We start from the raw sequence: 13590 nt of genomic DNA on the forward strand, positions 1-13590 counted from the left end.
ATATCTACTTTAGAAAGTCATTTGGGTTTGGAATGACACAAGTGTGAGAATTTGTGGGTGAATTATTCATTTTATTCAATTATGCTTCTTCCAAATATGACTATATTTGGATTAAGGCAGTTTACTTTTCAGAGTACTGTCAATAGCATCTATTATCGCAGTCATTGTAAACATGGCCTGTGATGTTGTAATGTACAATAACTTTCCATTCTAATAATTATATAATGGGTGGTTATAAATAAATATGAGGTAACCCAAGAGCAGAAGCTTCTTCTAAGAACTCGATTGAAGCTTCTTCAGCAAAATAACAAAGAATTGGGAGGCGGTAAATGCATTCAGTTATCTATGCAAAGGCAGTTCTCACTCCAAAAAGAAGCAGGACTCTCTTCACAGCAAGACTCCATCATTCGTACCCAGAAAAAGCAGATGCATGAAAGAGAATTGAGAGCTCTTCCTTAAGAATCCATCCCAAAGCACCTTTTACGACCCATCCACATTAAAACCCCGAATACACAAGGAAAAAATCCCTTGATTCCCATTTACATACTTTTTTCCTCCACAATAATCTCACCATTCTGTCTCAGCGGTGGCATTTTTCTCGTGAAAGGTCTGCTGTTGGGGCCCTGGTTCCTATAATGCATTAAATGCACACTGAAGCTCTGAGCTGCTCTGTATCCTTTTAGATAGAAAAACAACAACAAAATGAGGGAACGCCTCATTGAAGAAGAGAAAAAAACTGCTTTTTGTTTGTAATTCCCTGCTTAGCATTCTGGGAAAACTGCTGGGAGATCGATGTAGCTGTCAATCTCTAGCCCTCTGTGACTTCGCTGATAGAAAAAATGACTTGGAAAAAAAAAAAAGAGTCTTTTTATATTAAATGATTAATAATATTGTACTTGTTGAGGAGAGGAAGCAAACCTGAAGAAATTCAGTGAAGAAGATTTATTATGGGAGTCAGATGGGAATATTCTTGGTGTAGAACTGAAAATCTGTATCCTAATTGAATAAATGAACAAAATGGGCAATGCTGATAAATGCAGCCTGCCACAGGGAATTATATAAATCAAAGATCCAGTTATGTCTGTATATATGTAAACACTGCCATGTGCAAAGATGCACTTTAGCATTGAATATGTTTTCCTGTTTAAAAGTCTTCACTAGACAGGTCATATTTACCATGATACCTCAAAGTTCCTCATGAGCAAGCATTTGAATGATGCCCACAATATGGATTTTCATCTTCTGTATTTTTACAGTATGTATACACAAATCAAACTTCCAAATGTCTGTAATGTTTCATTGTTGAAGACAAGTTCTCAGTCCCAAATGCAAAAATCTTGGAGAAAACAGTGGAGGCCAGCTTTCCTATTTGAGAGGAAAACTTTGAAAGACGTAATTATACTACAGTTAGTTCTGATTCTCCAATTTGATTTAAGACACTCATTCTGATTTTTTTCTGCAAGTTACATTGTTATGCCAGTAGGTGGCGGCAACAGATTTGTTCAATACCTTTTTATGGATTGTTTTGCTCGTGAGTTATTTAATGATTCACTCAAGCCATGCCTTCAATAACACTGATTCGTTCAGGAAGGACACTACTGGAAATGTGCAACTGTTCTGCTGTGGCTTCATTTTTGGTCTTATTTTCATTTCCATAATTATTTTAGTGGACCAAAATAGTCAAGTAACTGCAAAACTGTGTCTAAAATGTGACTCAACATCGTTTTCCCCTTCTGTTCTTATCAGTGTGAGAAGCTACAAATTAATTGTTTACTTTGAGACTTCTAGTCTGTTTAAAATATCAGTATTCCCCATATCCAGAGATGACATAAAAATGCAACAACAACGTGTGTTATGAAATGGATAAAACATGCTAATCAGCATGACCGCATTACTGATAGAGACATAAATGTAGACACCGTTTATAGAAAACCATTTTAATATTGATTTGTTTCTGATAAGGCTGCATGTTTATCTACCAAAGCTATTGTAGTTGCATGTCTACTAATGTCAGTAAAGAGAAATGAAGCCCACCTTTTTGCCCACCCTTGAAACTGGATTACACAGAAAACTAAAAGCATGTTTAATGTGACATTCTGAATGGCCATCTCCTGTATAATTCATGTGGAGGTATGGTAATTGTTAAGATGTTAAAAACAACAAATGTTCCCTACTGCACTGACCCTAGGGCTTCATTTTTCCGAACTGATTCAGGTTTCTGTCCAGTGACACAGATTCAGTGTTTGGTTATCATGGTTGTCACCTTTAACAAAATGAATGTTTTCTATTGTCTTGTATTTATGAAATCTACACAAGCACAATGAAGCCTACCTATTCTCAGAACAGCATAGAACAAACTGGATCATGGACTGGAGTTAGACCTGCCTATATGAATGGTAATCTGAGTTCCAGTAGGTGACTGTGGCCTCTTTTATTGGACCGATAGACTGACATATTTGGGAAATTCACTAAGAATGAGTTGCGGCAATTAATTACATTGTTTGCTGTGTTTAAGTGCCCGATTCAGAATTATGCAACTATAGATGATAGAACAAAAGCACCCGAAAATCTGCATGGCGCAATTCCCAAATTTCGCACTATGGTAGGTTGTGGAGGATACAGTGGATACACTACCATAATTTGACATACTTTAATGGGACTGTACAGCGCCAAGTGTGGTCGACTACTCCGCACATCTGCTCTTCTCCATTATTTGCTCATTACTTGTTGAATTCCTTTTGCTATGATCAGTAGAAAATGACATGTACATAAAAATAATTTTCCATCTGATTTCTGCCAGCGATAGTAGCACTAGAGTAGTTTTGTAAATAAGCTGCAATCTATTATAAGTCTAATTTGCACGGAAACGTGTTTGTTTGCTCTGAAAACAAATGACAATAAATAGTTACAGCTCAGGGTTATTTTAGCGCTAAAGATGTTTGCGCTGAAATATCAGGTTGCAACTGTTTAGTGAATTTTCCTCTGTTTTTTTTTTTTTGTCATCATGGATCCAATGGAACAAATTCTCAATCAAGGAAAAAAAAAAAAAGCCAGATTTCCATTACATCAAGAGAATATGTATTTCTACAGATTAAATTAGGGATTAATTCAGTAATTCAAGGAAAAAAACCATGAATACAGACTTAATTCAAATCCACTGAACAGGTTTAGGGCATGATAGATCATCATATTATGTCTTTTAATATGTATCTATATGTATATATATACAGAAATATATACAGTTACTTTGAATACAAAGCTCCCACAAAATACATTGAGCATGCCGACAAATAAAAAGATATCTGGCCCAAGTAGGTGTAGACAGTGAGGTGACCTTTGACCTGGGGGATCTCCCAAATGGACAGCATGTGGACACTAGCAGTGAGCGGTAAACTCAGAAGTGGAGGGAAATAGCAGTGCTCCTAGTCTGTTACCAAAGCCAGCGTGGACACAGAACGACAAAACTGATGGCGGGATGGAAAAAAAATCTTCTATTGATTTCCACCTCATTTTCACAGACCAGTGCATAACCGTCATGATCCTTCATACGGTCATTCACAGCTTATACCAGGATTGTCCAGTTTACCTAGGGACATAAAGTCTTCAAATATAATTTGAAATCCAGTAAACGGCTCCCCTAAACTGTATGAGTTTAGAATCAGAGGAAGGTGGTGAGAAGAAACGCAGAAAATCGAGAGAACTGGACATGGTTGAGTCCGCAGTGTTGGGCTCATTGATCAAAAACACAGATTAGCCTGCTTTATTTCTATTTGTCATATTCCTTGGCACCGAATGAGAAAATCTGGTCTTTATCCCCAAGAATGTCCTTCTTTATTGTTTAATCTCAGGTAATCCACAGGTAATCCCTTTGAATGAATGGTTTCGTCCATTCTGACAGAAAGAATCCACATTCACTGCCTGTGAAGGAGCTCTTTGTTAGGTCCGGGGATGAATCTGAAAACAGACAAAAAGGGAGAGAAAACACACACGCATGCTTAGAACCAAGGTGAAATGCTTGTGAAGAACGAATCCCAGATTTTCAAACCAGCAAAAAAAAAAAGCTCCTTTGAACTGTTTGTGCTATTTTTTGTGTGTAGATGGTTGTAATTTGTCTACTGTAACACATCTATACTGGTAATGGACCGATTGGCACAGTGTGTGTGAATGCGTATGTGTTCAGTTGCCCATCTGCCATCTCACATCTCTGTATGTTCCCTGTTTACACTGCACAGTGAAAAGAGCTCAGTAGCATTGCCAAGAGGGACATAAGATTCTTTTCTTCCTCTCTGTTTTTCCATCCCTCTTTTTCTCTCCCTTTGTGACATCAGGGACCCCTATTTAGTCTGTCTGGTGAGTGTGTCTTTCTCTCAGTGCTACATTGTGCTTCACTCAGACCGTTATTAACGATTCGTCTTCACCCTCTTCAGACTGGAGGAAATGCACGATAACAGCCACAGTCACTAACGATTAACCAATCTACTGTCGTTGAACAAACATGTCAAATCTGTCGTTGAACAAACATGTAGCAGTCCTCACATAATGAATGTTTAATATCCATCTCAAACATGCAATGTATATTATGACACCACTGCTGGGTTATCATGCCATCCATCTAACTATTGACATATCTTTTATCTGCCTGTCCTTCTGTAAGTCTATCTGTCTACATAGATAGATAGATAGATAGATAGATAGATAGATAGATAGATAGATAGATAGATAGATAGATAGATAGATATCTCTGTCTGTCTGTCTATCTATCTATCTAGGTAGATAGATGGAGTAGTTAGGTAGAGAGAGAAAGACAGACGATAGATAGATAGATAGATAGATAGATAGATAGATAGATAGATAGATAGATAGATAGATAGATAGATAGACCTCTGTTTATCTGTCTATATGTCCAAGTACTTTATTGACATGATTGTTACAATATTTTCAAAATCGTCCAATCATCCATCCATCAATCAATCCATCACACTCAGAGCTAGGTTGCGTTTTTATCATAAAGTCGAGATGTCACTCAGTAGTACAATGAAGCTAATTAGATGCTCAAGCCTGTGGCTTCGCCCTCGGCACATAAAGCATATGCTGACATTTCTTCGTCTAGATATGAAGGAAGGCAGCCAGGTGTGAACTACAGATTGAGAGAGAGACATAGACAGAGACAGAGAGAGTGACTGGGGACAGAAATTAGAAGCACCCCTTGGGGCCCCCTATAACCCAACAGACAGACAGCTATCATGCGGCAGAGTTACGCTCCACGTGCTCCCATCATCCCGCGCAAGGCACGGCAGAGGAGGAGGAGCTGTCTGTCATAACAGATCCCCTCTGGAAAGGGACCAGTTCATGCCAATCAAAAGAGGTTAGCCAGCCAATGACAAACAAACAAAGCACTCTGGCTAACATCAGTAATATCCTGCACTTCTGTGGCACTGCACCAATGCTGACATGAGTCAAAGGAAAAAAGCAGGATGCAAAGCTCTCTTTGTGAAAATAAGCTGATTTGCTGGACTTAAATGCTTGTTTTATATACATGTAAACATTAGCTGACAGCTCTTTGTCCTAAGCTGAATGTTCCTTGTCTTTCCTTTTCAAATAAGAGCTTTTGCATGCTGTGCAACTTCCAACCCCCACATACAACGCAAGAAGCACTATAGTGACCCTGATGCAATTTGTCTTCGGCTGTCTGCTAGTATGTATGGCTCTGTCTCTCCCAGTGTGGTTTGTTATATTGGACTCTATGCAAATGCTGCCATATTTCCTCCATTTCTGCTCAGGTGTCCTCTACTGTCTGCTACAGCTTTCATAGATTGGCTGGATTCAGGGTTAAAAGCACATCCCAAAGACATTTGTTGTACACCATTTGCATTTTAATTCTCAAATGATATCTCAATTTTGTTGTGCGTGCTCCATGCGCTGAAAATGTAGTCTGGTTTAGGTTATGCAGCTGTTGAATGTGACTTCTAAATAAGGATAGCATACAGCAAGACTCCAGACAGCATGAATGTGTTAGAATTAATTTAATGTGACATTGACAGCTGAAAGAGATACAGATGCAGTCAAAGCTCTGGGTTCAAGAGGACTCTTGGGACAAACTGACTTAATCATCATGTGATTTAATCTTAAACTATCACTTGCAGATTACTTTTGCTCTGAAAATCCACACAGATGGGATTCTTGTAAAAGGCCTCTTGTTAAGAATGTCTCTAGTTACGTATGTAACCATGGTTCCCTGAGTAGGGAACGAGACACTGCGTCCTCTAGGGGTCGCTATGGGGAACGCCTCGGCGTGACCGGTGTCTTGAAGCATACATCTAATCACGACAATAACATTGGCCAGTGACAGCCTATGACGTCACTACCGGCACGGCCACAGTATAAAGTGGCGCCGGGAAAATACGTCATTTACGTCTGAAGCTTGAATCCGAAGCATGGCACTGAGCCTAGAGGACGCAGTGTCTCGTTCCCTACTCATGGAACCAGGGAACCTGAGACGTTCCCTTTCGAGGGAACTTCGAACTGTGTCCTCTAGGGGTCACTATGGGGAACGGAATACCCACGCCACCATGATGAGGGGAGTGCAATCCAAGCACAAAAAGGCGAACACTAAGTACCAACTCTACCAGGCTAAGGGAGTTGCTCCTGGGACAAGTTAGACGGCTGTCAGTGACATTATCCCCTACGGCCAAAGACCCGAGCTGCATACCCTAAAAACTTACCTGTTAAGGGCCGGGACTCCCGGACCCAGGGTAGAGCTCGAAGGCTTAGAATCAAAAGAAAAGATTCCTTTAAGGGGATACGACCAAGTGCCTAGGATAGTAGCTAGGTCCTGGCCTGTCACCCAGGGGCTACCGCTTGCTCTGCACGAGCTCGCTGAGGGAACTGTCTCAACAGACCCTTGGTAATAACCCACTGTTCAAGCCCAGAAATATTGGGAGAAATAGGTAGAGTGGGGCCCAAGGTGAAACCGGGGCCTCACCAACCCAAAGAAAGGGCACGAAGCCTCAGCGCGTAACCCATACCGTACAAGATTTTAGAAAGAACGCAAAAACACTTGATGTGCAATCTTACCACAACGTGGCTTTCAGAAAGTGCACAGAGACTTAGCGTGCGCACTTACCATAACATGGATTTTAAACACCAGAAACATCGGGAGAAATAGGTAGAGTGGGGCCCAAGGCGAAACCAGGGCCTAACCAACCAAAACAAAGTGCACGAAGCCGCAGCGCATAACCCATACCGTACAGGATTTTAGAAAGAACGCAAAACACTTGATGTGCGATCTTACCACAACGTGGCTTTCAGAAAGTGCATAGAGACTAGCGTGCACACTTACCATAATATGGATTTGGAAACACCGTTCTAGGGAGCAAAGCGAGCAACTTAACAGGGAGGCAGAGAGAGGCCTTACAACCTGAAGTTGCTGACTCACAGCGCTCTGGGGAGAAGAGAACTCAACTCTCAGTATGAGAGGGAACTCAGACACTCAGGGAGGGTTAGCGTGCTCGTAAGAGACCTAAAGAGTGAGGGGAGCACTGCCGAACACACCATGAGATCAGCCTAAGGGGAAGGGCGGAGAAAGGGCCTGACCCGTTGGCATGACTACACAGTGGAACCCACAGAGCATAGAATCCAATTCTCAGGATGAGAGAGAAACTCAGATGCTCAGAAGGGAGCAGCATGCTCATAGGTGACCCTCTATGGTGAGGTGAGCAATGCTAGTTCGACCAACAAGCAAAGCAACCTAACAGGGAGGCATAGAGAGGCCTAACAACCTGAGGCTGCTGAATGACAGAGCTCTGTGGAGCGGAGAACTCAACTCTCAGTATGAGAGGGAACTCAGATGCTCAGAAGGGAGCAGCATGCTCATAGGCGACCCTCTAAATGAGGGGAGCAATGCTAGCTCGCTGAACAGTGAATCACGGAGCTCTGTGGAGCGGAGAACCAGACTCTCAGTATGAGAGGGAACTCAGATGCTCAGAAGGGAGCAGCATTCTCATAGGTGACCCTCTATAGTGAGGGGAGCAATGCTAGCTCGACCAATAAGGAGAGCAAACTAACAGGGAGGCATAGAGAGGCCTAACAACCTGAGGCTGCTGAATGACAGAGCTCCGGGGAGCGGAGAACCTAACTCTCCGCATGAGAGAGAACTCAGACGCTCAGAAGGGAGTGGCATGTTCATAGGTAACCCTCTATGGTGAGGGGAGCAATGCTAGCTTGACCAAAAAACAGCCTACCAGGGAGGCAGAAGGTGGCCCAACAACCTGGCATGACTGCTAACCGGAGCTCTAGAGAGCGGAGGCCTAACTCTTAAAATAGGAGAGGGACTCAGACGCTCAGTTTTGGGAGTGGCGTGCTCATAGGTGACCCTCTAGGGTGAGGGGAGCACTGCTGAGCTCAACCAACAAGGACAGCAACCTAACAGGGAGGCAGAGAGGAGCCTAACAACCTGAAGTTGCTGCTCAACAGAGCTCCAGGGAGAGCAGGACCCGGTGAGAGGAGTCCTCGGACGCTTGACCGGGAGTGGCAAGCTCAAAAGTAACCTCTAGGTGAGGAGAGCATTGCCAGGCCTGACCAACAGGGTAACTCATCAGGGAGGCAGCACAAATCTCAGGAAGCCTCTTGCTGCGAGACACAAGTAGCACATCCTGGCCGGGGCAGCTTCTGGAAGCAAACACCCAATAATCTCAGAAAAAGGCTCAGCCTGAATGAAGGACCCGCAAGTCCTGGGTTGCAGCGCTATACTGGGACCTGAAGGCCAAGGAGGCTTCCGCAGAAGCCTAGCAACTTGGCTGCATGATCCAGCAAGCATGAGGCCGAAGATGTAGGCCATCATCCAGGCTGGATCTAGTACCGACAGGTGAGACCATACCACAGGATCGAGAGGGCTCCCGGAGTGCAGTATAATGTGGTTAGAACATGTTATAAATCATCTGTCCAATAACTGCAGACAGATACCCGCATCGTAATACCTTACTGATAGGGAAATTACTGATAGGGAAGATTTCCCGTCAAGTCCTTTCCCTGTTCTGCCCATGAACCGCGAATCGCGGGCAATGGGCAGATAATTCTCACCGCACTCGCAACACGCAGCATGTATTCAGTTCCCACGGGAGCTAAACATGCTCCGCCCACGCACTAGATTACCTCCGGAATCAAGAAAGAACGGAGCCGCCGCCGCGAATGCGTTGCTATTCCAGCGAGAGGCGAACACACTCATGCAGACACGGGTAATACAATTTGGGTAAAAAGTGAAGCACTCACCTTCCCTCTCAGTAGTCCCGCGAATGATGAGCACAGGTAGTCTCCTCGTGAGTCAAGCACGCACAATTCATGCCTATTCCTCACGAGAAATAAGCAACGAATGCAACGAGTGCATTCAACTCCCTAGAGAGTTGAACACGCTTGCTCTTCACCACACACACAACACGCGAGCCGCGTGAAAACTACGGGTATCAGAGTGTGCTTATCCCTCACAAGAAATAAGCAATGAATGCAACGAGCGCCTTCAACTCCCTCGAGAGCTGAACGAGCTTGCTCTTCACCACACACACACACAACCCGCGAGCCGTATGAAACTGCGGGTATCAGAACAAAGCCTCTGTGGGAGAGAACATGCACTCCTAGTTGTGCTTAGCTTCTGCTAACAAACGGTCAGTGAATACGAAGAAGAGAATGATGTATTTTCCCGGCGCCCCTTTATACTGTGGCCGTGCCGGTAGTGACATCATAGGCTGTCGCTGGCCAATGTTATTGTTGTGATTAGATATATGCTTCAAGACACCGGTCACGCCGTGGCGTTCCCCATAGCGACCCCTAGAGGACGCAGTTCGAAGTTCCCTCGAAAGGGAACATGTTTCAAAAACATATGAGGAAACAGAGAGGAAACAGCAAGCCATTACAAATTCTCAGAACTAAACACACTGTTTCCTTGAAAAAGTATTTATGGAACATGCAGGAAAAAATGTTTTGTGGAAAAGGTTTAGTGGACAAATTGGATGGATTGGATAACACTCGTTATCACAATGTGATCTTAAAGTGTAGTTCTAGGACATGTACATTTTTGACACTGTAATGTACAATATTAACATATTGACAGCATCTAAAATGTTTAGATTTAACATATTGTATGAACAAACTTAGAGACATATGAAATGTTTCTGAACTTAATATAATATTGAATAAATGGAACTAATAGGCTGACTTTATTGTATAAAACTGAAGAGGTTTATGAAATATGTTCAATGCAATCACATTTACTGTTTTTAAAGCATTTATCTCAACAACCTACTTTGCGATTTCTGCTGCCATATTCAACTCGTTTTAAAGTATTTCACCAAAGAATGCCAAATACACAAAATAATAATAATAATAATAATAATACATCTAATCCATTCTATTCATACATTACATTTCAAGTCACCATTAAACATGATAGATTTGTATGAGAAAAAGACGACAATTTGACCCATCCACTGTGACTTTGTATAATTGAAACTTTTAAGCAATACGTTGTTTGGTCTTGAATGTCTTCTAACCAACTTCTTCATGAAAAAAAGACTTTAAAATATTGATATAAATCAGCACCGATAGCTTTGTGGGCAGCATGCTGGCATACAGTATAATGCCGTTGCACTATGGGTTGGGGTTAGGGTCCTGATCCCGCCCCTATCTCTCTCTTTCTCTCTCTCACTTAGCTTCCAGTCAGTTCTGATCTGTCCTGTAGGCAAAGGTAAAAAGGCCCAAAAAAATAAAATTCAAATTAAATTAAAGAAAATATCAATATAATAGTATGGTAAATTGTAATTAAAATTATTGTCATTGTACATTTAGCTGCATATTCCTTTTTTCCAGTTTTTATTTGTGGGGTTATGGGCTCAAAATGTCTATAGTTGTAAAGTTTAACTATACAGAGGTGGATAATATAAATATAATATATAAATTAATCATATATTAATGTTTCTAAATCTCTGCACAAGTAAATACATTTTAGATGCTGTCAATATGTCCATATTGTACACTTCACCATCTATCCAAATGTATGTATGGATACCTATGAGTACCAATGAGATTAGAATGCTTATCCTCTGACATTGTCCTCTGACGTTGGATTTAAGGGCCAATCCTGAGGTGATTTATCCAGCCTGGAGAAAATGGCTCACAGCCATACAATAGTGACAGGTTGAGTCCGTCTCTCCTCTCAAATGAGGCAGATGAAGTTACATAAACCTTGTCTTCATTGTTTACGCATCAATTTCAGTTGTATTTTAAGGAACGGAATGATATAGCCAGTAGGAACAGGTAAACGTAGGTATATGCAGGGCGAGGGTGTCTCTCAGCCACTTTCACTGTGTGCCTTCCTCAAAAGAGGCCTGCCTTGTCTGGAGCTACAGGCAAGGAGGGATCCCTCTCTGTAAGACATAAAGAAAAAAAGAGAAAAAAGGGTGTCAGGCACACGCTTTGGCTTTTTCTTACTCACATGCCAATTAAAAAAAAAAAAAAAAAATGAGAATGACACCACACCAGCGTTTGTGAGTAAACAAGCTTGTGTGTGTAAGCGTGAGTGCTTAAACCGTAGTTTTCAGAGCAAAAAAATACTGCAAGTGACGGTTTTAGCATATAGCTTTTTCTTTTTGTTTGTTCTGATCATAGACAAACATGATTAGATTGCCTTGAAAGGGCCGGGAGGGAGTTGCTGGGTTGGGATGGGGGATGAAGGTGACTGAGCCAGCAAGATGGTCAAAGGTGTTTATAAAAAGCCAGTGCTGGACTCAAACAGATACCAAGACTCCAGTGGGGCAGATCAGACACTCCAGGCTAGGAGGTTACAGGAAGTACACACCTACACACACATGCACAAACACACCCTGCACACCTCAAAGAAAATGGGATAACACTGGGGAACCCACAAATAAACATGGTAATCAAATCCTCACCATGCTTACGAGCGTACAAAACGGCAGACAATACAAGCAAACGACGAGGCAAAATACTGATTTCAGCATTATGCACTTATTACCGACTACACGGTCACGCTTGAGCCCTTTTCGCTGTGTGTGTGTTTGCACGCTCATTAGTTTCAGCCTGTCCCTGGGTGCGTGTGACTGCGTGTTTGCATGCACGCAATTATGCTGCATTAGTACAATGGCACAGGATGTTTTGGAGTGTGTGACTACACACAACAAAGACGGTTTGCTTGTGCATCTGTTACTTCATCGGTTTCTATTTGGTAATTACTGTGCCGACTGCCGTGTTCACATTTTTCATTATGTTTGTGTGTGCGCACACTTATAAATTACGCTGACGGGAGAATAGACACTGGAGGAGGAATATATTTGTGGCTTTTTAATCATCCGCAGCATATAAACACACTCACAAACACAAACACTGACTCAGCAATAATTAGGTTTGGGAGTGTAATGATGTTGATGAGCAGTGATTAAAATGTGCAAGCCTAATCATATGGCTCAAGATGTTTAAAAAAAATGGAAATGCCAACCTTGATGAGGAGAAGAACACCGCAGAGCTTCTGGCGAGCCAGCTTCGGTGGCCCTCAGAGCTAAAAAGTTGAATATGGCTGGGTGTTCTGGGAAGAAAGATATGAGGGGTGGGGGTTAATATCAGGAGTGGGTTTTCTTTGCCAATTACCTCTGCTCTAATTTCCACCAGATGGATAAATTTGGTTGTTTCTTTAAAGTTCTTTTCTATTCATTCTCAATTAGAGATAAAGGAAAAATTCACCTTAAAATGTCATTTCTGTTATCATTTACTCACCTTCATGTCACCCCAAACCAAAAAGTAGAAATCGTTGAAGAATTGCTATGCAACTATTGGCAAACAATGAGCTGTCAATCTCCAAATAAGAACAAAAAATTAGCAGTTGACATGATTTGTATGCTATATTCTATATAATACTGTAGCTTTTGTGAGGTAAAGACTGAATGTTTAAAAAGCATTAACTTCATCTTTAACAAAGTTTTCATAATCCTGAATCAAAAATGGTGCATTAGATGCTTCAGCACTGATACTTGCTTGTGTAGCAAACAAACATGGCATTTCATTTTTGAATTTGTGCAAAAATTAATGCAAACCTGGTCTAGATGTAAGCTTTAGGGCAGGATTATCACTGAATATTGCATTTTGAATTATTAATAATCAGTAAATAAGGTCTGATTACCATTTCCTCTAGCAGATAATAGCACTTTTCTGATGTTTTTCTTTTGACTTTTTTGGAGCTTGAAAGTTCCTAGTCTTGCCACTGTTGTGAGGGAAGAGCATCGGAAAAAACACGAGTGTGAGTAAATAACAACAATTTTAATTTTTGCAAAAACTTTCCTTGCTTGATACAAGTGGGCATTAATTATTTTATTAATTCTGTTTAAATACTTTTACACTAATAATTCAAGAGATGCTTTCTCTGGTTCATTATGTTTGTATGCATGATCTTACCTGGGAAATCTCGAAAATCATCCAGCCAGCATCGGATAAGCAGGGCTTGGGATAGTTTAAACACGTGCAGATGCCAAGGAGGGACCAACCCCCCTGTAACACTATCTACTTGTGTTCACTGTCACATGACTCTCACAG

At 41.7% G+C, this 13590-nt stretch overlaps 1 protein-coding gene across 2 annotated transcripts in view; it reads right to left on the bottom strand.

Moving 5' to 3' along the window:
* Window positions 1–12562: 12562 nt before the first annotated feature.
* The window catches only part of LOC306857151 (chemokine-like protein TAFA-1), a gene marked incomplete at both ends in the record, with an annotated part of 154599 nt that continues 153571 nt past the window's right edge, over window positions 12563–13590 (bottom strand). The window contains 2 exons of one of the 2 annotated variants that reach the window (XM_079396890.1): window positions 12563–12589; window positions 13453–13497. In XM_079396890.1, coding sequence (XP_079253016.1) covers window positions 12563–12589; window positions 13453–13497 — 72 coding nt within the window. The remainder of the gene's footprint in view (window positions 12590–13452; window positions 13498–13590) is intronic. The other variant, XM_079396891.1, reaches the window with a different exon arrangement.

Source organism: Barbus barbus, assembly GCF_936440315.1.
Source record: "Barbus barbus genome assembly, chromosome: 37".
Classification (NCBI taxonomy): domain Eukaryota; kingdom Metazoa; phylum Chordata; class Actinopteri; order Cypriniformes; family Cyprinidae; genus Barbus; species Barbus barbus.